The 23,935-nt window shown below is 41.9% G+C and overlaps 1 protein-coding gene across 1 annotated transcript; it reads left to right on the plus strand.

Annotated features, from left to right (window-relative positions):
* The first annotated feature begins 452 nt into the window (after positions 1–452).
* Positions 453–19,374, plus strand: LOC129838305 (voltage-dependent calcium channel gamma-1 subunit-like). The gene is made up of 4 exons (XM_055905209.1): positions 453–968; positions 7,822–7,896; positions 16,775–16,912; positions 17,118–19,374. The coding sequence occupies exons 1-4, from the start codon at positions 734–736 to the stop codon at positions 17,345–17,347; spliced, it is 678 nt and encodes a 225-aa protein (XP_055761184.1). The 5' UTR covers positions 453–733; the 3' UTR covers positions 17,348–19,374.
* The last annotated feature ends 4,561 nt before the right edge of the window (positions 19,375–23,935 follow it).

Below are 23,935 nucleotides of genomic sequence, written 5' to 3' on the forward strand. Positions count from 1 at the left end.
ACAGATACATAGAAACTCGGACCAAGCAGTTTGAGGATAGTAACAACACAAATCCTTTTAAAACAGCATCCACTAATTGCCATAGCATGGACATGAGAGGTCAGTACACCAATGGAGTTGTAAATGAACTGGTGAAAATGGTAGGTCCTAGACTTACTCCGTCACAGCACACATATATAGTTCACTGAGATGTTTGCCAAATAAAGTGCGTTGAATATATTACGGTAAGTATCGGGAGATAAAAATCATTTACGTGACTAAGTCCCTTATCATGGCATTTACACATTCCCACCCACTCGGATGTAACACGATAAAGACAGCCTGACATCTTGAATCACTGCACACATTTATAGCAGCAGACCCCCCCCCCCCCCCCCCTCCGCCACTCCCATACCCCACCATGGCAGTCAGTTTGGTCATCAACTTTCCTGATCCACCTTAACAGCTGTCGTCTGAGGCACACAGGCCCCCCTCAGTCGACACAGTCAGAGAAGGGAGAGGGCCGTGAAAACTAGGGCACAGCAAAACTGACCCCTTTCCCTCAAACTAGAGGCACAAATCCAACCGAGAGAGAGACAAAGAGTGATCGGGTGTAGGCTGTTCAGGAGTGAAGGCCGCGAAAATCCACCATCGAAGCCTCCAGAAGTCTGACTTCCCCACAGGACCTCGGTGCTACTCATTTCTTCTTCTTTGGACATCTTCTTGTCAGTGTTTCCACGTACAAAATTGCACCATGCACAAACGCACGAAGGTGAAGATCACGTTCTTTGTGATCCTGGTGGGTATGGCGTCCATGTTCACGGCGGTGGTGACGGACCATTGGGCCGTGCTGAGCCCGCGGGTGGAGCAGGTGAACGCGACGTGTGAAGCGGCCCACTTTGGCCTCTGGAGGCTGTGTAAGAAGGCCATCTACATCAGTGAGGCGGACTACAATGGAAAGGGTTGTGGCCCCATCAGCCTACCTGGAGGTAAGACGAGATACACGGAGGCGGCTTATAGCTTGGACTGGAAAATCTGTACCGTCTGTGTCCATCCTAACCCTGAACCTCTCTGTCCAATGTCTGAGGCTACCTAATGTTACCTAATGTAACACCGACCACTTTGGCACTTTTAAAACATTCTCTGTGTCTATAACTATTGTTAAAGAGGATACACTAACTGCTGATCAACAAATATGTGCCATCACACAGTATAAAAAACAGTATTTGGATTGTTGTAGAGATTGGGTTTGGTGGAAGGGGGTCAGTTAACTCTTGTTCAGGGCATGGTTCAACACTTAACCATTGACATCAAGCACCAGTCATCTTCGCAATGTGGCCAGCTAATGTTCCTCTTAACCACAAGGCTTCCTGGTGTGGAAAACAGCTCTTCAAGACAATTATTGAATTGAGATATTGGGGCTTCAGAAGCCGGGAAACAAGGCGTAACTACCCGAGGATTAGCCTATGCTACAATACATAGCACAACAATAAGATAAACTAAGCTAAGTCAAGCAATTTCAGACTGACCACAACACTTTCAGACTAATCTTGACCTTTAAAGTCCCAATCCAGCTACTTCCCCACAGTAATTAAATGACGAGGTGTCTCTCCCCCAGCTCTCAGCAACTAAGACCTCTTGCAGCTGCAGTATCCCCTGAGTGCCAGCTATTACAAGTCTAGCTCCAATGCCTTAAAATACACTCTATAATGACTGCAGTTGTCATTTACTCCAAACAAAACAGGACCCAGGGCAGGATTCAATCTGGACCACGGATGATCCGTTTTGTAGCGCGGTTGACATTTAAAAGGGTAATTTCCAATTTAGCCGACATCTGCAGCGTTTACTTTGAACGCGATCTCCGCGACTGTGGTAACATTGCCTTTCTAAATGGTGCATAGCCAAAAAGGGCCGATCGGATTGAATCCCGGCTTTAACCCGACCTTTGAATGACGACTAATGCTTTGATCCCGCTACACTAACTTGTGATGACTCACACTAAATGTTGTGAGTCAATATCACATTGAGTGAGAAATAAACGCATAGACAGGAAGGGGACTAATTGAGTGGAGCTTGTAAAAGCAATACAGCACATTGCTTTAGTAATGGTCTGATACAAAGCAGAATGAAGGAAACACACGTTCTGATAACTTATGATACATTCTGCCCTGCGTTTCTTGAGGTCTTTCTGACTGCTCCGCCATTTGAACGCCTCAATCGCCAAAGGTCCCAATGCCCGAACATACACACCTTTACAACAATCTTGGATAGATTCACTAAAGCAAATGTGCCCCCTCCATAGTTAGCTCAGCTATGGGCTTCTGGGAATTTCATATGTCGACTGGTGCAGGCACGTTCATGAACAGATGGAAATGCCTGGTTGAGGCTCATTCTGTAAACATTCTTGGCTGACCCCTCCTAGTTATAAAGAATCAAGGGATTTATAATGTTAAGCTTGGGGCATTCCCGAACCAACAGCACAGTCAGATCGTGGTAATGTAAGGAAGAGTGTTGGGCAGGCTATTTAGAGATACCCAAACTTGCAATGTCTTATTAGATACATGGTGTTATGTACCATCAGACGTAGGCCTATAGTGGATACATTTGGTGGCCAGTGTGGGTGAGATGCTTTTGGCATCTCTCGACGTAGGGCTGGCTTTTACATTTCTGAATGATAACTCCTTGGCGAAACTACAGACAACACACTCCTTCACTCTGATCACAAATGAAAAAGCCTAAACTTCTTTTCAAATGGTCTTTATGGGAAAAACTCAATGAATATCATGTTGCTAAAACTCCCTTGTAGGTAATCAAATTTGACTACATTGCGAATGCCACACATTCGCAAGTGTGGCATGGCATTGCGTGTGAGAAGTAATGCAGTGGATAGGCGCCAAGATGAATATAACCTTTCCAGTATGTACAAAGCCAGACACCAGGGTTTCATTTGGTATCGCTAGCTCTATTTGAGAATGAATAGCAATATTTATTATAGCCCCACATTTTAATGAGAGAAATGCCAACCACTCTCGTCTCTAAGATGATGACACTGTCGAAGTGACCCGCCATGAGTTTTGCCATCCGAGTTGCAATAAAAAATGTATATATATATTATAGCTGGTAGTCTACAAAGATCAAGTTCTGTGAGGAGAAATGGAGATCTCTGTATATATGTACATATAGGCTGCTTCCCACTTGTTTCTCATCTTGTTTGCCTTCCTAAATAATCCTAACAGATGGTTAGAAAATAAGAATGACTGTGAAACAGGATATTGATATAATTGACTTCATATGAATACTATCCAGAACAGCAAACATACAATCTAGGTTAGGAAATGTAGCGAGATGTTCAGCCAAAGCCAATATAGCAACTGTTACAGAAACAAAGATATCGGTGGGATTTTCTGTTGTGCGCAGCACTATGCAGCCGGCCAATGAAGGATAAATATAGGCCGTGTAAATACCCAGCTGTCCCGGGGTAAGAGCCGTGAGGGAGTCAAGTGTGTGCACACCTTCAGAGCCCTACTGAGTGACAAGGCCACCTGCACAAGCCAGGCATAGCCCTTCAACCCCTAACCCCCTCCCTCTGGCGCTGCCCTGCTGCCCACCATTCAAAATGATTTCCCGTCCCCTGGGGGTGGGCTACAAGGGTCCTGGGGTGGGCTAGTCAAAGCCCTGGCATGTAGGCAACCGGGAACTTCAACCACATACCAGTCCTGGGAGAGGCAACCCGGCTGTGGAAGTGCCAATGGTGACTTGTTCGCAATGTTGCATGTTGGTCTTTCTGGCTTGCCTTTCTGTATAGAACGATCTCAATGGGTAGACTATCTAATGGTGGGTTATATTTCCTTATTTCGATTTTAGGCGTGAGCTGAAATGTTTGTATTTAACTTGTGTCTCGTGTTCATCCTAGCTGGCACCATCGGATACAAGCTAGAGTGGTCAGGGGCGATTTTTCTGGGTGGGTCATTTTCGTCTACAACACAACACATGCTGCTAGCTATAGCCTGTGCAACAGGCAAAGAGAATGAAAACACGGGCTCAGAGAAATGCCTTACACAGCACCTTATGTTGATGAAACGGCTGTTAATATACAGGCAGACACACTCACTGTGAAGCACCTCAGTGCAACATGAGTGGAGGCTTATTCTGATCTCCTCACCGTCAAGACAGGCGTCGGATTGTTCAGTGGTGGGTAGAGTTTCTGTTTTGAGCGAGTCAGCTAATTGATACGCTGTTGAGTACCATCAGGCGCTATTACTTATCGTCTCCTTGAGATGTTGACGTCGGCGAAGTGGCCTCCTGGTTAGCGTGCGGTTTGGACTCCTCCATTCGCACTGACATGTATATACCCTGTTGGTGTGGAGAGGCCTTGGGTGTCACTGGGATGTTACACGGTGGGACAACACCGGCATTACAAATCCACTCACTGATGGACAGAGCATTGTCTGGACATGGGCCAAGTGATAAGGTTCCAGGGTGGAATTAATACAACACAAAGAGAGCCATGGCATCTGGTAGTGTGGGGCTATACTCATGGATGTGGATAGACATGGCGGAGCCTTACAAGTCCTTACAGGGACCTGGGTTTGAATTCCAAGCACATATACTGTAAGACAGTTCCTGGAAGGCCTGAGTCTTTTCCACCCACCATTAGACTTTTTGAGTGTCCTCCAATGCCATTAGAGAGCACAGCGGCACCGACCGTGGGTGTGTCCAAGCGAGCGTGCATGTGTGCTTGCCTGCGTTCATATTGTGTGTGTGTGTGTGTGTGTGTGTGTGTGTGTGTGTGTGTGTGTGTGTGTGTGTGTGTGTGTGTGTGTGTGTGTGTGTGGTGTGTGGTGTGTGTGTGTGTGTCTAAAGGTGAGGATGGGAGTGCGTAATGAGGACATCAAAAACTAATGAGGCGAGCAACGCCTCCGCATAATTGGCATGACCCCTGGATTTAGTGTTTCAATTAACAAACACAGAAAGACAACGACACAGCCCCAATGTCTGTTTAAGTATCTCATAATGCAGCGTGGGCTATCTCTCCTCTCAGCGCAATGAAAGGGCACTTGGTCCTCAGCATGATGACAAGAACCCCTTCTGGTGCATTATGGTCATTAACAAAGGAGTTTGTGGTGCGGAGAGATACTACCGAAGCTAGAGCCGAGGCTTTTGTTTAAGGGGTGAACGACTTAAAATGGCTGGGTTGAGCTGAGGTGACTTGGCAATTTACCTTTTAAGGACCGAATGCACTCTGACTCTTCTATAAACTCTCTCTCTCTCTCTCTCCAAACCAAAACATTGAATTCTGCCTCCTTTTCATTCCCCTACCCGCCTAACTCAATAAAAAGAGCAGACAAGCCAGTTGCTAGGTAACCACCTCGGTGTTTTCCCTTGATGGCCAGTCTCTGTCCTCATTCACAAAAACATCCTCTATGTGTGAGAGTCAAAACATTAAAACATTTGGATCCCTTTTCATGGTCCTTTACCTTACCAAAACCAAGGTTTTTCCCCAGCGGGCAATACTGGTTGCAACTAAGTTTTTACGACATCATTGTCAGGTTGTATACTAGTTGTATACGATTGTTTTGTGAACAGCTTTTAGGTAACCAGAAAAATACATATTTATCTGGTGGAAATCTGGTGATTTGACTAGAGAACAACCTAAATGTGACATATTTAACTTCAGGTTTTCATTCTGTCCTGAAAAAGACATCTTTATCTGGTTGTAACACAGACCAGTTGGTTGTACTCTGATTTATATGACGTCTTCTCAACCAGAAAACCAGTTTACACCGATAAAATTAAGTCATTAAAACATGTTCCAAATTTGGTCTGCTGGGTTCTACTCAATAAAGAATGCTTTGCTGGTGCCATGTATGGGCGCCAAATCCAGGTATTTGAACTTGCACATGCTTTGTGTATCTTTCTTTATTAGCCTTCTCTGAGTAATGCATCCAAACTGGCAACCCCACCCACCACTAACTCTATCTTCCTGGGTGTCCTGGGAGGAATTATCTCCAGCCCATGTGTATGTGTGGATATGAGGAACGCTGGAGCCGATGTGATAACATGCTTAGCTCACATAATTCGACATGAAAGCCTGTCACTTACTCAGCCGTGGTCCCTGTAGTTGGCCCACAACATTAGATGCCACGTATCTGATGCAGACCAGGCCTCTCCGGTGACAGAACAGAGTTGAGCGACTCTGAAGTGTCCCCTAACGTCTGAGAGACGAGACACACAGCGGTCTACCGCCGCCGTTTACAAATATAGTTTCCCTGGCGAATGGATGTTTTGACGTTCTGGCTTAGCATCAAAGCGTAGGGCGATACTCCTAGCCCTCTGCAATCGCTGTGATCGTATTCTGTGGATCAGCTTTTACTTGTGCTCACCACCGGGGATCCGTGCTAAGCACATTGGGCCCGAGTGAATGGGATGCCCCTATCGGCTGTTTCAAGTTAGCGGAAGCTAAAAAATGATAAAGAATTGCATGCATCTATCTATTTGCGGACTAACGTAAAATAGCCTTCTATTCGTAATATGATGAGTAGATTGGATAGTCATAAACTAGGCTAATAATATAACTAACTCACTGTTCGCCCAAAAAAATACCGTTCTGCTTTTCTTTTCCTTTCTTTGCACACGTCCAGAGCCTGGCCCCAGCTAGATGTTCATTTGAATGAGGATCCTAAAAAATCTGAAGAAAATTGGCCTTTTATAAACATATTTCATGAAATTCTACGACACCTTCGTCTCCATAACTGGAGACTAGCAGCATCTTTAATGCCACAAAAATGACAGGCTACTCTGACAAACTCAGATCAATAAAAACGTCATGACTGCAACCATCTAATCGAGGCCTATAGGGGAGAAAAGGGGAGACACCGGCTATGACTTTCAACTAGCCTGGAGGATGAAATTATTGTCCCTACAGGAGCAGGGACCCAATGAATAAGACACTGAATATGCGCGCTCACCGGGTATATGGCCGATGGTCTCCGCTATAGAGTGCCAATAAAATAGGCTACTATTCGCTCAATAGTCTACTGTGAGTTGAGCATTTTGATAGCCTAACTTCACTGACAGCCGTAAATCAACAATCAGCTATTTGAAATGCTGCGCAGCCTGCCCAAATTGGGCGCAGCCTGCCAGAATTGCGCGCTTCCCAACTGTAGGTTATGCCCGGTCCTTGTGATTTAAAACAATCCACAACTATTTAAAAAAAGAAGAGAATCATCCTCTGTGGCTAAATCATACTCTCTGGTGTAGTGTTTTGAAGGAATGTATTTATTTTTGTATACACAGGAGTAATTATATCATTTTGGCAAGTTCAATTAAATGTACTTCCAATTGGATGCGCCGCTTATGGATGCCCAACATAACCTACACTAACAAAAAAATCTGACACTGTCAATCAACATGGTGCAGATAGAGAAGGGTTTTATGTAAACTCAGCGCACACCATAAAATGAAAGTTGCGCGCCTAAATGTTTATCCGTTGTTGATTAACAACTGTTACACCGCAACTACAGAATGCTTATTCATCGGTACCATATAAAAGTATTTTAAAGGTAGTCCAGGTAAAAAGCATCAAAATCCTTTTATCTTTTTTTTATGAAGTTAGCGTCTTTACATTTGCGGAAGACTCGTGAAACAGTTCTTGGTAAACACATTGGTCTATTATGCTACTGTATTTCCGAAGTGTTGTGCATCTATTATGAAGTAAATATAGCTATTTTCACGATTGTTTAGTAACGTCTGTGATGTTTCGCGTATTGATGAGAAACTGCACATTGTCTGAAGTGCTACGACCTGAACCTCCAGCTGACTGTGTTTTCATGTCTCCCACAGCGGAGAACTGCACCTACTTCAAACACTTCACTCCAGGGGACGAGTCTGAGATTTTTGAAGTCAAAACACAGAAAGGTAAGGTTTCTTTTGTGCCTCGTCCATACACAAGTTAATAATGGCCTAACAAACACACCATGATTCGGTTTTGTAACTTTCATCTACACTGAGTGTACAAAACATTAGGAACACCTTCCTACTATTGCGTTGCACCCCCTTTCGCCCTCAGAACAGCCTCAATTCGTCGGGGCATGGACTCTACGAGGTGTCGACAGCGTTCCACGGGGATGCTGGCCCATGGTGACTCCAATGCTTCCCACAGTCGTGTTAAGTTGCTTGGATGACCTTTGGGTGATGGATCATTCTTGATACACACAGGGAACTTTTGAGTGTGAAAAACCCAGCAGCATTGCAGTTCTTGACACACTCAAATCAGTGCGCCTGTCACCTACTACCATACCCCGTTCAAATGGCACACATACACAATTTATGTCTCGCTTGTCTCAAGGCTTAAAAATCCTTTAACCTGTCTCCTCCCCATCTACACTGATTGAAGGGGATTTAACAGATGATAAGGGATCATAGCTTTCACCTGGATTCCGCTGTTCAGTCTAGTCATGAAAAGAGCAGGTGTTCCTAATGTTTTGTACACTTGGTTATACACTAAAAAAGTATGTGGACACCCCTTCAAATTAGTGGAATAGGCTATTTCAGCCACACCCCGTGCCTGACAGGTGTATATAATCAAGCACACAGCCATTCAATCTCCATAGACAAACTTTGGCAGTAGAATGGCCTTACTGAAGAGCTCAGTTACCTTCAACGTGGCACCGTTATAGGATGCTACCTTTCCAACAAGTCAGTTCGTAAAAATTCTGCCCTGCTAGAGCTGCCCCGGTCAACTGTAAGTGCTGTTATAGTGAAGTGGAAATGTCTAGAAGCAATAACGGCTCAGCCTCAAAGTGGTAGGCCACAAATGCTCACAGAACGGGACCGCTGGGTGCTGAAGCGTGTGGCGTGTAAAAATCATCTCTCCTCAGTCGCAACACTCACTACCGAGTTCCAAACTGCCTTTGGAAGCAACGTTAATACAAGAACTATTCGTCGGGAGCTTCATGAAATGGGTTTCCATGTCCGAGCAGCCACACACAAGCCTAAGATCACCATGCACAATGCCAAGCGTCAGCTGGAGTGGTGTAAAGCTCACCGCCATTGGACTCAGGAGCAGTGGAAACCTGTCTCTGGAGTGATGAATCGCGCTTCACCGTCTGGCAGTCCGATGGACGAATCTGGGTTTGCCGGATTCCAGGAGAACGCTACCTGCCCGAATGCATAGTGCCAACTGTAAAGTTTGGTGGAGGAGGAATAATGGTCTGGGGCTGTTTTTCATGGGTCAGCTAGGCCCCTTATTTCCAGTGAAGGGAAATCGTAACACCACAGCATACAATTACATTTTAGAAGATTCTGCGCTTCCAGCTTTGTAGCAACAGTTTAGGGAAGGCCCTTTCCTGTTTCAGCATGACAATGCCCCCTGTGCACAAAGCAAGGTCCATACAGAACCCCATCGAACACCTGTGGGATGAATTGGAACGCCGGCTAATGGAAAGCCTTTTCCAGAACAGTGGATGTTGTTATAGCAGGAAAGTGGGGACCAACTCCATATTAATGCCCATGATTTTGGAACGAGATGAGCAGGTGTCCACATACTTTTGGTCATGCAGTGTATCTTCAAGAACAGAAGAAGTGTATTCTTTGATGTCCTTCTGGCGGAATGTTTCATAAGAGAAGATTCAAAGGGAACAGTCATTCAAAAAATAGGTAACTCGGGACATGAAACATGGGTGGTGAATAATACAAGCCAATTTGGATACATGTCCATGGTAGGCGCAAGGCAGTTCTGCCCGTTCTCTCCTAAGTTTCATGGACAAATGCTTATAAAAACAAACGCACAAAGAACCAGACATACTGCTTCATTCTAAGCTTTGCACACAGAACCAATGGTGATTTGGTCATTATTAGAATGTGTCCATCAGCCTTGAATTAATTTCAACACAAGCAGAAATGTTTAAGTATATAGATTTTTCTCAGGATACCAAGTCAACTGAGTGGATATAAGCTCCGACAGGTAGCGTCAATGGAACTCCATGTGACAGAGCTAATCCCTGTCACCACCCATTCCCTTCTCTCCTGAATATTTTCTCCGATCTCCCCTCTAGCCCCCTTGGTGACCCTGCCAGTACTGTGCACATGCTTGGCCCATTAGAGACATGTACTCTCACATATGACAGGACTTCCATGTGATGCACGTAAGGGCGCCAAGCACATGCAGGGCCTTGTCAGACCCAATCAGTAGGGTGTAAATCAGAATAGATTTACGCACGCACGCACGCACGCACGCACACACACACACACACAGCTATGTCTTACTATACTTGTGAGGACTTTTTGGGGTCCAACAATTGATTCCCATTCAAAATCCTATTTTCCCTAGCCTCTAAATGAACCTTAAACCTAACCCTAATTCTAACCCTAATCCCTGAGCCTAAAATTCTCTTTTTTACAAGTAAGAACCGGCAAAATGTCCTCACTTCTCTGAATTTTAGTTGGTTTACTATTCTTGTGAGGACTTTTGGTACTCAAGTATAGTAAAACATGTACACACACACACACCTTTTAAGCCCCTTATGGTCCTTTGAGAACCCTCTTTCAAAGTCACTGAGATCTCTTCTAGCCATAGTAGCCAAAATAATGGGCAACTGGGCATTTTCATACATGAACCCTAAGCATGGTGGAATGCTTTAATTGCTTAATTAACTCAGGAACCACACCTGTGTGGTAACACTTGCTTTTAATAGACTTTATATCCTTCATTTACACAAGTGTTTCCTTTATTTTGGCAGTCACCTGTATATTGGTTTATACTCTTCAAGAACAAAATATGTGTATTCTTTGAAGTCTTTTTGACAAATGTTTCAAAAGAGAAGATTCAAAGGGAAAGTCATAAAAACAAATAAGCAACCTGGGATATGGGTGGTGAATAGTACAAGCCAAATTGGATACATCTCAACTCCATGCTAGGCGCAATGCAGGGCTGCCCATTGTCTCCTAAGTTTTATGGACAAATGCTAACAAAGACCAAAGCACAAAGAGCCAGACTTTGCACACCTTTGAAGACATAACCAATGGTGCCGGGGGCTGGATTCAATCCGCATCGCCAAAGTTTAGCGCTACAGTGCGATTGAAATTTGAAGGTAATTTCCGATTGAACCGATTTATGGGGGAGTCCTAACTGTCAATGCAGTCTCCGCTGACGCGGGAAGATTGCCTTTCCTTTCCTAATGCGCTGTAGTGCATCTCTTCAGCACTACGGGCTGAATGGGGCCCTTGGTCTTTGTTAGCATTTGTCCATCAGCCTTGGTTTCAACACAAGCAGAAGCATATGGAGTTTCCCCAGCATACCAAGGAACGAGGCCAAGTCAACTGAATGGATAGTCAGCTAGCACATTTGGTTCCTAGGAAATTGTGGAAACGTACATTTTTGATTTCCCATTGGTTCTGCGAACGAAGCCATATGTTTCCTGGCCGGTAGAACAGATTTTTTTTTTATGTTCTGAAAATGCAATGATAATTTAGCCTGTTCTGGGAATGTTATTTTACGTTGCAGGGAGGTTCTGAGAACGTTTTAATATGGTTCCCTGAAAGTTTTCCTGGGAGGTTTTTATTTACGTTCTGAGAACAGAAATTATAGGTTATTTGGAGTTTTTTGAATAACTTCCTTAAAACTTTCCCTGAATGTTTCAAGAACATGGAAAACGTGCTTCGGCATTAATCATGCAAACACGTAAATTGTTTTATTAAAGCACGGCGTCAGTGAGATTCAAACCTATGATCTTCTGTTCTCTATCCATGGAATTAGTCCACTGCGTCACCAGGATAGAGCTAGCATGCCATGTTTGTTTGTTGTTTACAAAGCTGTTCATTTTAGTCTATTCAAACAGACCCCATTTCAAACGACTCATTAACATCAGGTGTGGCCAATTAGTGGAAATGGACAACACACTTGAACACACTTAGCAAGATAGAGGATAGAGTTTTGTTGACGCTGAGAACAGAATGTATATGTTCTAAAAAACATTCTTAGAACGTTCTTTGAACTAGTGTTGTCACGATACCAGTATTGCGATACTACAATACCAGATTTTCCATGGCAAAAAAAGAAAACACAAAGCAGACTCAACTCTATGGTCCTTTAAAACCTACTTTTGTAAAATATTGTGTGCTATAGCTTGGAAAATAAGCAAATGTGACTCTGGGTGACAACAAAAGACTTCTTGTATCCAACGTTAGGAAGGTTTCCCTCAAGAAATGTAGTCTGCTTCATAATTTGTTTCCTTTTCTTCCTTACTTCCTAGTAGCGCGATACTAGTATCGTGACAACGTTACTAATGTTTTCTTGTGGTTTTTATGGAAAGAACATGACTTGCGGAAAACGTTATGCTGAAGTACTGAAATTCCCATTAAAAAAACATATGGTTCTCAGAATGTTATGCGTTAGCTGGGTATACGATCTGGCAGGTAGCATCAATAGAACTCCACGTGACAGAGCTAATGTCACGTTCCTGACCTTATTTCCTTTGTTTAGTCTTTGTTTAGTTGGTCAGGATGTGAGCTGGGTGGGTGTAGTCTATGTTATGTGTCTCATTGGTTTAGGTGTGTCTGATTTGCCTGATATGATTCTCAATCAGAGGCAGGTGTTTTACGTTGTCTCTGATTGGGAACCATATTTAGGTAGGCTGTGTTCACTGTTTGTTTGTGGGTGATTGTTCCTGTTCGTGCGTTCATGTTTTTATTTTCTCAAGTTCAGGACTGTAGCGTCGTTGTTGTTCTTTTGTTTATTGTTTTTGTTCGTGTTTAAAAGTATTCAAATAAATATGGATACATACCACGCTGCGTTTTGGTCCGATCCTTGCTCCTCAGACGAGGAGGATTACGACGTTCGTGACAGCTAATCTCGCTCAACGCCCATTCCCTTCTCTCTTGGACATTTTCCTTCCCCCCCCTCTCCACTAGCCCCCTCTGTGACCCTGCCAGTACTGTGCACGTTTGGCCCATTCAACATATGTGCACTTACATATGACAGGACTGCTAAGCACATGCAGGGCCTTATCAGACCCAATCAGTAGGGTGTAAATCAGAATATATTTACGCACACACACACGTTTTTATAGTTTATGATGTCAGGCAGTTTGTAACATGGTTTATGGGGACCCACCTTCCCCATGGTCCTGTCAATGAAATGAACACATCACTTTTATTTTATATGTAGAAGATACATCTTACTTCAGATTTGTTCAGCGGATCATATTGAAATAATATACCTGTAAATTCACAGGCTTGTAAGGACATATGGTTAAAAAGGACTTTCTTTCATATTGCGGTTTATAAGGACATTGTGTATATGAGTACATATAAGGAGAGATGTAATGGATATTTGCTCAAATGAGCAATAGGAAGCAGTAGACTGTCTCAGAGTAATTGCCTCTTGTGCTTCTGAACAAGCATCGCTGGTGTGAAACTGGCTACTGCCAGTCTGTGATGTAATATTTTCAACCTTTTCTGTAAAGAAACGTAAAAACAGTTTGCATAGATCAGGAGATGTCACTGTTTTGATGTGCAGGTGACCATGACAAAACCTTTTGATGTTCCGAAGACGTCCTAACGTCTCCTTTTTGTTTGCATGGGTCACTGGGGAGTCCTGCAATAAGAGCTATGATGCTAATATTTGTGTAAACTCTTCCGATTTGTAATATGTGGGTGTCAGTGAGTAGGCTGATGCACCATTTCATGGGTGCACACACTATAGGTAAAGCTATATGAATGTTCAATACATACAATAGGCTGAACAGTGTGTTGATTTCACACAGTTAAAGAGCCACGGAACACGCCGATTGGCACGTGTGTTTTTCTGTTGATTCAAATTTGATTTGAGTCTTGGTGGTGTGTTTCCTGACCGATTCTGCATTAGGTTAATGATGTTTGTCCATCATGAGTCAATAGGAAGCCATCATGAGTCAAAATTCCCAGAATGAATCTAAGAACTCAAGAAATCCGTAATTAATTTTGACGTTTTTAAAGAGGATGTTTCAGTTGTGCAATTTTACATCTAACTAAGGTGTATGGCAGTATTTCTCAAGTACAAAAAATGCATGACGTGTTATCTTATGTAAACAAAGTCGGAGCTGCTGGGCAGGTCTGTCTCACTGTCTACTATTGGATAGAGAGCAATCACTGCAGCTGTTCACTCCATGTTAGTGGGAAAATGGACATCGTCAAATCAAAACCCAACCTTCATTTACCCGTTGTGACGTATGGATGTTGCAAAATCCGTTTTAGACCAGACTTTGACTAAAATGATCCTATTTACATTTTTTTTGTCAATTTTGACACTAAAATAACTGTTTCTGACTCATACCGATGCCACATAGGCTGTTTTTAAAAGGGATTTGTTGCTTTTTAAAGGAAGTCGCTCTCTAAAGTCCTGCAAAAAAAAACATGGTTTGAGGACTAACAACATGGTGTTTGTTGAATTACATGAGTGCATGTCTAAAACACGGTTTTAGGACAAAATCCACCTACGTCGGTTTAAAGCTACAAGCAGAGTGTGGCTGCAGCAGGTCGGGAGAGAGGTGCAGCATTTCAGAGGGAGAAAGATGCAGTGCATTGCGGGATGAGCAGCGGGCTCTCTCTTATTGCAGGACTTTGACTGTGAGAAATCCCCTTCCCAGTCAGTCTATTGTGTGTATTGGAAATTCCTATTGCAACGTACAGCCTTACCTATGAAGTGTGCACCGGTGAAATGGGGTATCAGCCTAGTGAGTATCAACCACAGATTACAATTCCAAAGATTTTACACAAATATTAGCATCGTAGATCTTATTGCAGGACTTTGACTGTGAGAAATCCCCCCCCCCCCCCCCCAGGCAATCTATTGTGTGTGTTGAACATTCATAATGAACTGTAAAGTCCTGCAATAATATTATGACGCTAATATTTGTGTAAACTCTATGGAATTGTAATCTATGGGTGTCACTGAGTAGGCCGATACCCCATTTCATGGGTGCACACTCGAGGTAAGGCTGTACATTCCAATATTAATATTTAATAGGTTGACTGTGGAGGTAATTTATCGCAATCAAAGTCCTGCAATAAAAGCTATGACACTAACAGTTGTGTAAACTCATAATATATTTACACACACATCTCATGCTAATGGCTAGCCCCAGAGACAGAAATAGCCCTTACTTGAAATGTAGCACTGACCCACACATTTGGTATTCTTCACTCCTCAATAAACCAATGGGTACCATTTATATGGAACGTGGCCATAGGGCTACAATCCAGTGCTGTCAGTACGACTAGCCACAGGCAGCTCCAGCTGAGCAGCGTACACAGAGCTAAACTGAAAGTGTCACTGGGATAATAAATCACTAAAGCACCAATAGAGCGCAAAAGAGATCTTTCAGCCCCTTCAGACATTAAACCACTGATCCAACCTACTCTGAAACCACTCACCCCTCTCTTTGGGGTTGCAAGGAGAAGAGAGCTAGCACTCCAGCAGGATGTAGCATGATTCCAGAACTACTCAAGGGGTGAGAGTCACCATCCTCCCCCAGCATGAGATGAAGGGGAGCCCCCGAGGCGAGGCTCTCCCCTGGGCACCGATTCTAGGAGAGCAGGCGGAAGATCAAAGCCTAGCTCCTCCATCCACATCACAACACCAACATAACTGGAATGGCTGGTTAAGCAGCTTGGAATAACAAGCCAGTAAACAACTTACAGTAATGCCAAGTGTATTTCTCTCCTTTGGTTGAATAAAGATGGCTGCCTTACTGCAAGAGGAACTTTTTCACTGGGTAACATGGCTCGCATTTCACACAACAATTTTGACTTAAAGCGCAATGCAATTTCAAATGTGGCCTAGTTATTTCATTCTGTTAGTTAGTTTGATTGATTTAGGTAGTTTGACTGATGGCAGATTCCACCAACCGAGTGAAATTCCGTCTTCCTTATCAAGCTTCACACTCCTGTTCAGAGAGAGCTGATCATTTAAAATAAATCTTTAATTGTCCTTTCTGTGACTGTACAATGAGGTGACAAACTAAATTGGTCTGCACATTTAACAATTCAACTATTTTCTCAGGCAGAAATTAAAGCCTAATTAAAAAATCCACATAAACGTTTCCACATCCAGTTACGCCCAGCGCTGCAATGTAATGAAATATCATTTATTTAATTTAGCTGGAGGCATATGGACTCATGTTGCTCTGGAAAAAAACAATCTTTCTTGGTAAGCCTCCTATCGGCTTATGGCTGATTTTATATACACATACACAATAAATGAATCCCCACAACCCACCATAATGACTTTTGCTTACCTTTTAGTGTACTGTAACGTAAAATGAAAACAAACTAGAGTATTGAAAGTTAATTCATGCAGATCCAGTTTAGAGAGGTATGTTGGTGTTATAGGACGGAGGAAAGTAGCACTCTACGAGTTTACAGGTTGTACAATTGCTTAAGATAAAAGTTGCCCTTAACCACAGATCTAGGATCAGATTACCCTGCCCTCAATCCTAACCTAAACCATTAGTTGGATGGGAAAAATGTCTGACCCTGTATCAGTGGTTAGGAGCAACTTTAACCTCCTATGTTGTGTATTTATGTACTTTGTAACTCAGTTAGTAGAGCATTGTAACGCCAGGGTAGTGGGTTTTATTCCCAGGACCACCCATATGTAAAATGTATGCATGCATGACTAAGTCGCTTCGTCTGCTAAATGGCATACTATATTATATATATATATATATATATATATATATATATATATATATATATATATATTATTTTTGTAGGTCAGTGGGCATCTTGAAGTGACCTCTATTTGCTCTCTTTTCAGAGTACAATATCTCAGCAGCGGCCATCGCCATCTTCAGCCTGGCCTTTATGATCCTGGGCACCTTGTGTCTCCTGTGCTCCTTCAAGAAGGGGAATGACTACATCCTCAAACCTGCCGGAATGTTCTTCGCTTTTGCAGGTAAGACCAGACAAGCAGATAACACATGAGCTCTGTAATCTTTTGGTTGTACTGTTATCAATGTGTTAAGGGAACAGATACAGTACTAAAATCGTAATATAGTATAGCAAATTAAAAACAAATCATATCTGATTCAACTGCTTACCTGTGATTGGAGGTCATCGCCGTTAACCCATCCTCCTCTCCCGCTCCGCCCCAATCGCAGGCCTGTGCGCCATCATCTCAGTGGAGGTGATGCGTCAGTCGGTAAAGCGGATGATCGAGAGCGAGGACACCGTCTGGATAGACTACTCCTACGCCTGGTCCTTCGCGTGTGCCTGCGCTGGCTTCTGCCTCCTCTTCCTCAGTGGCATCGGCCTCCTCCTGCTCTCCATGCCCCGCATGCCCCAAAACCCCTGGGAGTCCTGCATGGACGCTGAACACGAAGTGGAGTAACAGACAGAGAGGGATGAGAGGAGGAAGAGAGTGACACTTTCTTTAAAAGCAATACGATCACGATCAACTTTGTGTCGTTCTATAGTGGAAGCAGGGGGTTCTTTCACACAGTGCTTGGGAGCAGTCCAATGTACCGAATGAAAAATACAAGTTAAATGGGTTTCCATCGCATTTTCAACTCTAATGACGACAAAAAACTGTTGCGTTATATAGCAGATCTGGTCTTGGCACGTGCACTCTAGCCAACAGGTCGCAGATACAGTGCGGGTAGGCTACCTACATTTTAAGATTATTATGGATAACAGCGATACAATTTTTGTCAAATGGCACTTTCACCACGTGTGAATCTCATCATAATTTATTTCGTCTGTAGCTTAATAAATTGCATGCTTTCCCGAGTCATAGTGGGAGGACCACACAACATACAGCATCATCGCGACTCCCAAGTTAACTTCGATATGATGGTTATGATATAAATATTTGCAAATATAGGCATTTCCACCCCCATTTCTCACATAATTAATTTTCTACACAAAAACATCACATGTCCAACGAGCAAATTGTCTGTTTTATAAAATTGTAGAGGCATTTCCTGTTTCCATCAGCCCAGTCATGACTTTTTTCAAGTGTCAGGTAATTCATCAGCATGAAATGGTTGGATGGAAATCTGGTTAATTATACAATTTGACATGTTATTTAATGGTATAAATAGTAATGAATTGACATTTGACCTATGCATTCAACTTTTCTGTACTGTGTGTTTTGTATGATAATTCTGTACATAAGTCAATCAATTTATAACTGAGATGGTTCTCCTGTTATTTTCAGTGCATCAAGCACTTGGAATGAATTTGTCAAATGTATTCAGGCAGATTAAGATAAACCAGGAAATTGTTAGAATCAGATGCCAAATTATTACTTCATGATTAAGTATTTAATATTATTCACAGCATACATAACACTAATTGTGATGTAAAGAAGTTATCAAAATGATCAGTTTTAAATCTAGAATTTAGGTCATGTTAGATTTATAGTGAAAAAATATATATTTTCAGTTTTCAAACGGACTGACTTTTATAAGAATAATACATAGGTGTGACAGTAAATTGGAGAAGCAAATAATACTGTCTGGTGGGTTTAGTGTGCATACCATTTAGAATGCTGAACACCAACAGTCTCTGAACCACTGAATGTGTGGGTTGCCATGTTGGAAAAGGTTCAGTTCTAGCAGGTGCACACCAAACACTAAACCCCCCCCCCCCTCCCAACTTTTTAGAGCTGAGCACATGGCAGCCCAATTTCTTTGACTATTTGATCCCATTCAATTTAGGGGAACGAAGCACTCTATTTTTAATCAAGGTATCATTTTCTGATTTTAGTTAGTGTCTGATGTATTTAACTTAGAACACGTAAGGTTACTCATTAGCCAACACTTTCGCGGTCTTTCAGTTCAAATGGTCAGGGAAAAACTCAGAGCCTTAATATGTACCATCTAGATCCAGTATATGCCTTTAATATATATATATATATATTCCTAACGTCCAGTCTTTTCAGCCAAACTAAACTGGACTGCTCTCCCATGTTACCGTTCATCTTTGGCTTCTATGGACAGGCAGGAATTAGGTGTACATTCTTTTTTGTTATGGATGATACTGCCTTTGTATTTACTCAGTGGAAGTGTTAAACTAGGATTCTTTTTGATACAGAAATGTACATTACTAGTGTCTCAAAACAAGCTTGAGCTAAGACCATTGCTTTCCCCATTTGAGATTTGATTGAATAGATGAGGGCAGTTGATACAGGTATTGGCACTGTCGTACTTAAACGCTACATAAGACTTCTTGACTGTAGCAGATTAAAACTTGCTTAGCCATGTCATCTGTCCTTGCGTTTTAGAACTAGCTTTTGGTATGCAATGATGGACTACAGTACAGTGGTTGTCTTTAGTTCTGTGTACATGTTATGATAACCATAAAACCATGCATTTATAATGAAAATAAATTCACTGATATCTAGCTTTGATGAAAGCCAGTTTCCTGCATATTTTTTTAATTCAACTAGGCATGTCAGTTAAGAACAAATTCTTATTTACAATGGACAGCCTAGGAACAGTGGGTTAACTGTCTTGTTCAGAATGACAGGTTTTTACCTTGTCAGCCTGGGGATTTGATCTAGCAACCTTTCGGTTACTGGCTCAATGCCACTAGGCTACCTGCCGCTCTCTTTCATCCTTGTCTACTGTATACAAGACACCTGGGTCGTGTTCATTTAGGCACAACACGGAAGAAACGGGACAGACTACCTGGATTTCCCCAATAAGAAATGCTCATTTGGTTTTCTGTTGCAAAATGTTTTCCTTTGCATGTCCCGATGAACACAAACCTGTTTGAGAAAAAAGCCTTGCAGCATGGTCATAGAGGGGATTTGTGAAATGGTTACTGTTGCTGGGAACCCTGCCGGGAACCTGTGCTGGTCACTGGCAGGAATGACAGCATGGTCTGTGGAAGGGTCCCCTCACTGTGTGTGTAGGGGGATGATGAAAGAGGAGCAAGAGCGCCCTCCCCGTCCTTCCCCACATCAATACGAGTCCAGGCTTTTGAGCCGGATCTTTTCAGTCTTGATGGGTTCATTTAGATTCCAAACTCACAGCCGGAGTTCGTTTGGTGGCAAAGAAGGGGGAAAAGAGGGAGCAACCGCATGATGGAGAATGGATCAAAAACAGAAACATTGAGGAAAATACTTCAGAGCTGCCTCGGTTGATTCTAAGCCAATAGTAGCATCAAATGCCCAAGACGCAAGTCTATTGGCCTTGGGTCTTGAGTGCAAACTGTTGGGGTACTGTACACCACTAGCAGCAGTTATGGGTAGGGGGCCTATGCACCTGTGGAGACTGCTAAGGATAAACCGGTCCTAAGACGGATACAGTGTTGGGGTTGTGTTCCTCAGGGGCCACATTACTTCTGAGATAACGACAAGTCATATAACCTCAATGGCAAACAAGACACCCGGCGACTTAATGAGAGTAAAGTCAATTGCATAACTCTTCGGTTCCTTTTGGGATATTGAGCCACATGTTGTGCACTTCTTTTCCACACAGGGAAATCACTATAAAACTCTACCTCATCCAATCCAACAATTGAAGTATGTCTCTGCAATAACAACAAGAGTAACGGATTCAATAAGACACTTTAATAGAGAAACACATTTGAAAAATAAAAATCATTAAATTAAACCTTTGAAACAAAGTCGACATCCTTTATTATGACCACCACCAATGGAATTGAAAAGAGGGAAAGGGAAATATTCATCATTATGTAGCCCACCTGTGTGGATCCAGTGGAGGGGTAACAGTTAACAGGCGTGCCATTGATTTACTGTGGGAGGGGAAGAAATAGAGGAGACAGGAGACAAGATGGATGACAACAGGAGATGTGGTTTTACCAAAGGCTGAACACAGTGCTCTCTACTGGCTGGGCAAAAGGCTGCTCCCACCACAAAAACCATCCGTTCAAGTTAAGGTTGTTTTACGAAAGCAACGTGCGGAACCTTCGTAAGCCACTTACACGCAATGATATGTGACTGGGTCTGGGTGGAGGCTAACTGACATTCAAACTTGGTTGACGACAAACAAATTAAAAGCTTCGGTCTCGATGCAAAGTCAAATCAGGTCACGAGTCATGACACGGCACAAAATGGAGATTTTGATAGTGAGTAAGCAATAATAAAGGCCTGAAAAAGGCGCGGTATGGACACAAGCACAGACCTACTATTACTTACTCCTGGACAAGATTATTAAGAACAAACACTTAGAATGGCTCAATCTCTTATGTTTTGGATTTTACGCAAATACATGTCAGACACTGTAGAAATTGTGAGGAGTAAGTCTTGAACAATTCAGAGATTAACCAACAACTAATTTGCGGAAAACTGATTCAAATTTGATATCCACTTCTTTGTAAAGACGTTCAAAGCGTATAATATGTGCCTCGTATGGCTGGGAGCAACTTTTGCCCAGCAAGATAATTTGGAGGAAAAACAACTCTTACATGAACATTACATAATTCATTGACATGTTAGTAAAATATCATACTTTTTTGTTCATAATGTCACAAGTCATTGTACACATCAAACAATAAACCAAAATGTTACTTTGTAGGGAGAGAACAAAAACATTTTTATTGTTGTTGCACAAATCAATAAACTATTTGATAAATCGGGGATATAAACAAGCCATGTCATCTTGGCATGCACAGAATGAATGTACAGTCTTACATGAAAAATAATTGTCGAACCACAAAGCACCGCTGAAATTAAAATATCTTTTAAACGGATTTAGTGGAAAAACTGAACCAAGGACAAATAATTCCTGCAACATTGATTTTAAAAATAAGTATTCTACAGTAAAATAACATTTTATATGCCTGCAACAAAAAAACTTTGTAAAAGCAGCCAGACACCATCTTATAAAAATGAATTTAAAAAGTTATATTACTATAAGATGCTGTGACTGCCAACACGGTCCATGTCCATTTTTGTGAGTTGATTTTGTGAATTTGCATAATTAAAAAGGGCATACCTCTTCTTTTAAACAGCTTCTACAAAATTGAGGCACTCCCTAAACCTTGTTTGTAAATACCTAGAAAATGCATATTTACAAGTATGTTTTTTGTTGTGATGAACCTAAAATTCACAACCTCGAATCTGGACCTTGGAAAATTCAAATAAACTGAAGTCCCAGTAAATGTTTTGAATGATTGTTTCAACTATGTTTAAAAGGAGATGTTTTTCATTCCAACTAGATTTGCTTCCTGAATAGCTGACAGCATGTTTGACTCTAAACAAAAAAAAATGATTGACGGGCTCCTACATTAAAATGAATGACTAAATAGTTACATAAAATTTACCAATTAGAATCCAAGGGTATTTTATTAAAATATACTGAAACATACCATTAACCAATTAAAAATAAATGAATCATGAAAAGTTGAGAGAAAATGGTTTCCAGTAAATGTGACAGTGGCTATTACACACAAAAAAATAATCTACCAAGTCAATCAAAATCAGTCACAAATTTGCATTTGATAATAATCGTCAATAATTGTCATAACAATTTTATCCTACAGGCAATTTATTTTTTGAGTGTGCACACCATGCAAATGTATAAAGATATGACAGCTTGATGGTTGCAAATAGATTTCACTCACAAGATACGTGTCACCCTAAAAACAAAATACATCACTGAATGGAATGCATGTCAGAAAAGTCCTACAAACGCCTGAACAATTTTTTTTCTTATGGTTAAAATAACCCACACTGATTGCATTTATTTGTTAATTGAAAAAAATTTGAGTCGTCAAAATAAAAGCAAAATATTTTTTCTGTCTAAATTTCCAGGCAAATTGCCAGGGCAAAACAGACTGAATGAGTTCAGTCATCTAAGCAACGATTTAATCAGAGCAAGAGGTTGGTAGCTAAAAGTGATGTACTCTGTCATCAGCGGAAATGGAATATCGGTGAAAAAGACTGGTATTACAGTACCAGTACAACTCAGATGATAAGACTGAATCAAAAATTAACTGATGGCACTGGTCTAAAGCAGCCGGTATTCTTTCAGGCCGAAGTCCTACATAGGTCTAGGGTTGCAAAAATAGTGTAGGGTTGCAAAATCCCCCAAATTCCCATTTTTTTTTTTTTTTTTGGAAATACTGGTTGAAGAATTCCAAGTCAGACGATTCCCTAGTTGCTAACTCCCTTGCTGATTCCAGAAAACCTCAACCCGGGATTTCAGAAATACCAGGGAATGTTGGGGAAAGTTGGTGACAGGATCTTTCTCAAGCCTTTCTAAATGACCGTAAAGCTCTGAAGTGGGTCAAAGAAAAACAAGGAGATAACTGACGTCGGCCCAACATCTCACTCAACGCGAATAAAATCTTTCCAACTTGGCCGTCATCCCTCTCTATACCTTCAGATTCCCTCAGCAGCCGTGCCTTAGTTATGACTCACGTTTACCCAGCCACTCATTTATACAGTTTGTCTCAAGTTTCTCCACAAACACATTTTTTTTATCTGCAGTTTTAACTGATTAGATGTTTGGTCGACATGTGATTGGACATGTAACACTTTGGAATTTAACCCCATAACCCCTACTTCAAAGACAGTGGTTAACCGACTAACGGGAAAGCCATTCCAACAACTATCTTTGGGCCTCAGATGAAACGGCAGAGGAAGCATACCATGGTTCTTCCTGAAACTAGTTTTTCCAAGTTGGAATCAGACAACAGTAGACCTCACTTCGATGTGGCTTCGCATGCTTATCATCAATCATCATCATCTATCCTATATTTTTATCTTTTAAACGAGAGGGCCAGTGAAATAAAGGAATCGACGTGCAACCAACACATTTGTATAAATGTATAATAAAGTAATAGTTTTATTCTGAATCGTGTGCGTTTGCATGTATGTAAAAATCTCATTTACTCCACTAATCTGTCACTGAAGATGATTTTGTCTAAGGTTAAGGATTAAAAGTAAACCAAATGAAGTCTAATGTCAATTCTAACATGATACAGGAATTTAGGTACATGTCTG

This window comes from Salvelinus fontinalis, chromosome 3, assembly GCF_029448725.1.
Source record: "Salvelinus fontinalis isolate EN_2023a chromosome 3, ASM2944872v1, whole genome shotgun sequence".
Lineage (NCBI taxonomy): Eukaryota > Metazoa > Chordata > Actinopteri > Salmoniformes > Salmonidae > Salvelinus > Salvelinus fontinalis.

What these genes read in the sequence shown, in the direction of transcription:
- LOC129838305 (XM_055905209.1), top strand. Translation starts at nt 734, where the DNA reads ATGCACAAACGCACGAAGGTGAAGATCACGTTCTTTGTGATCCTGGTG. An exon ending in CCCCATCAGCCTACCTGGAG is followed by an intron (nt 969 to 7,821) that starts GTAAGACGAGAT and finishes TGTCTCCCACAG; the next exon opens with CGGAGAACTGCACCTACTTC. An exon ending in TGAAGTCAAAACACAGAAAG is followed by an intron (nt 7,897 to 16,774) that starts GTAAGGTTTCTT and finishes CTCTCTTTTCAG; the next exon opens with AGTACAATATCTCAGCAGCG.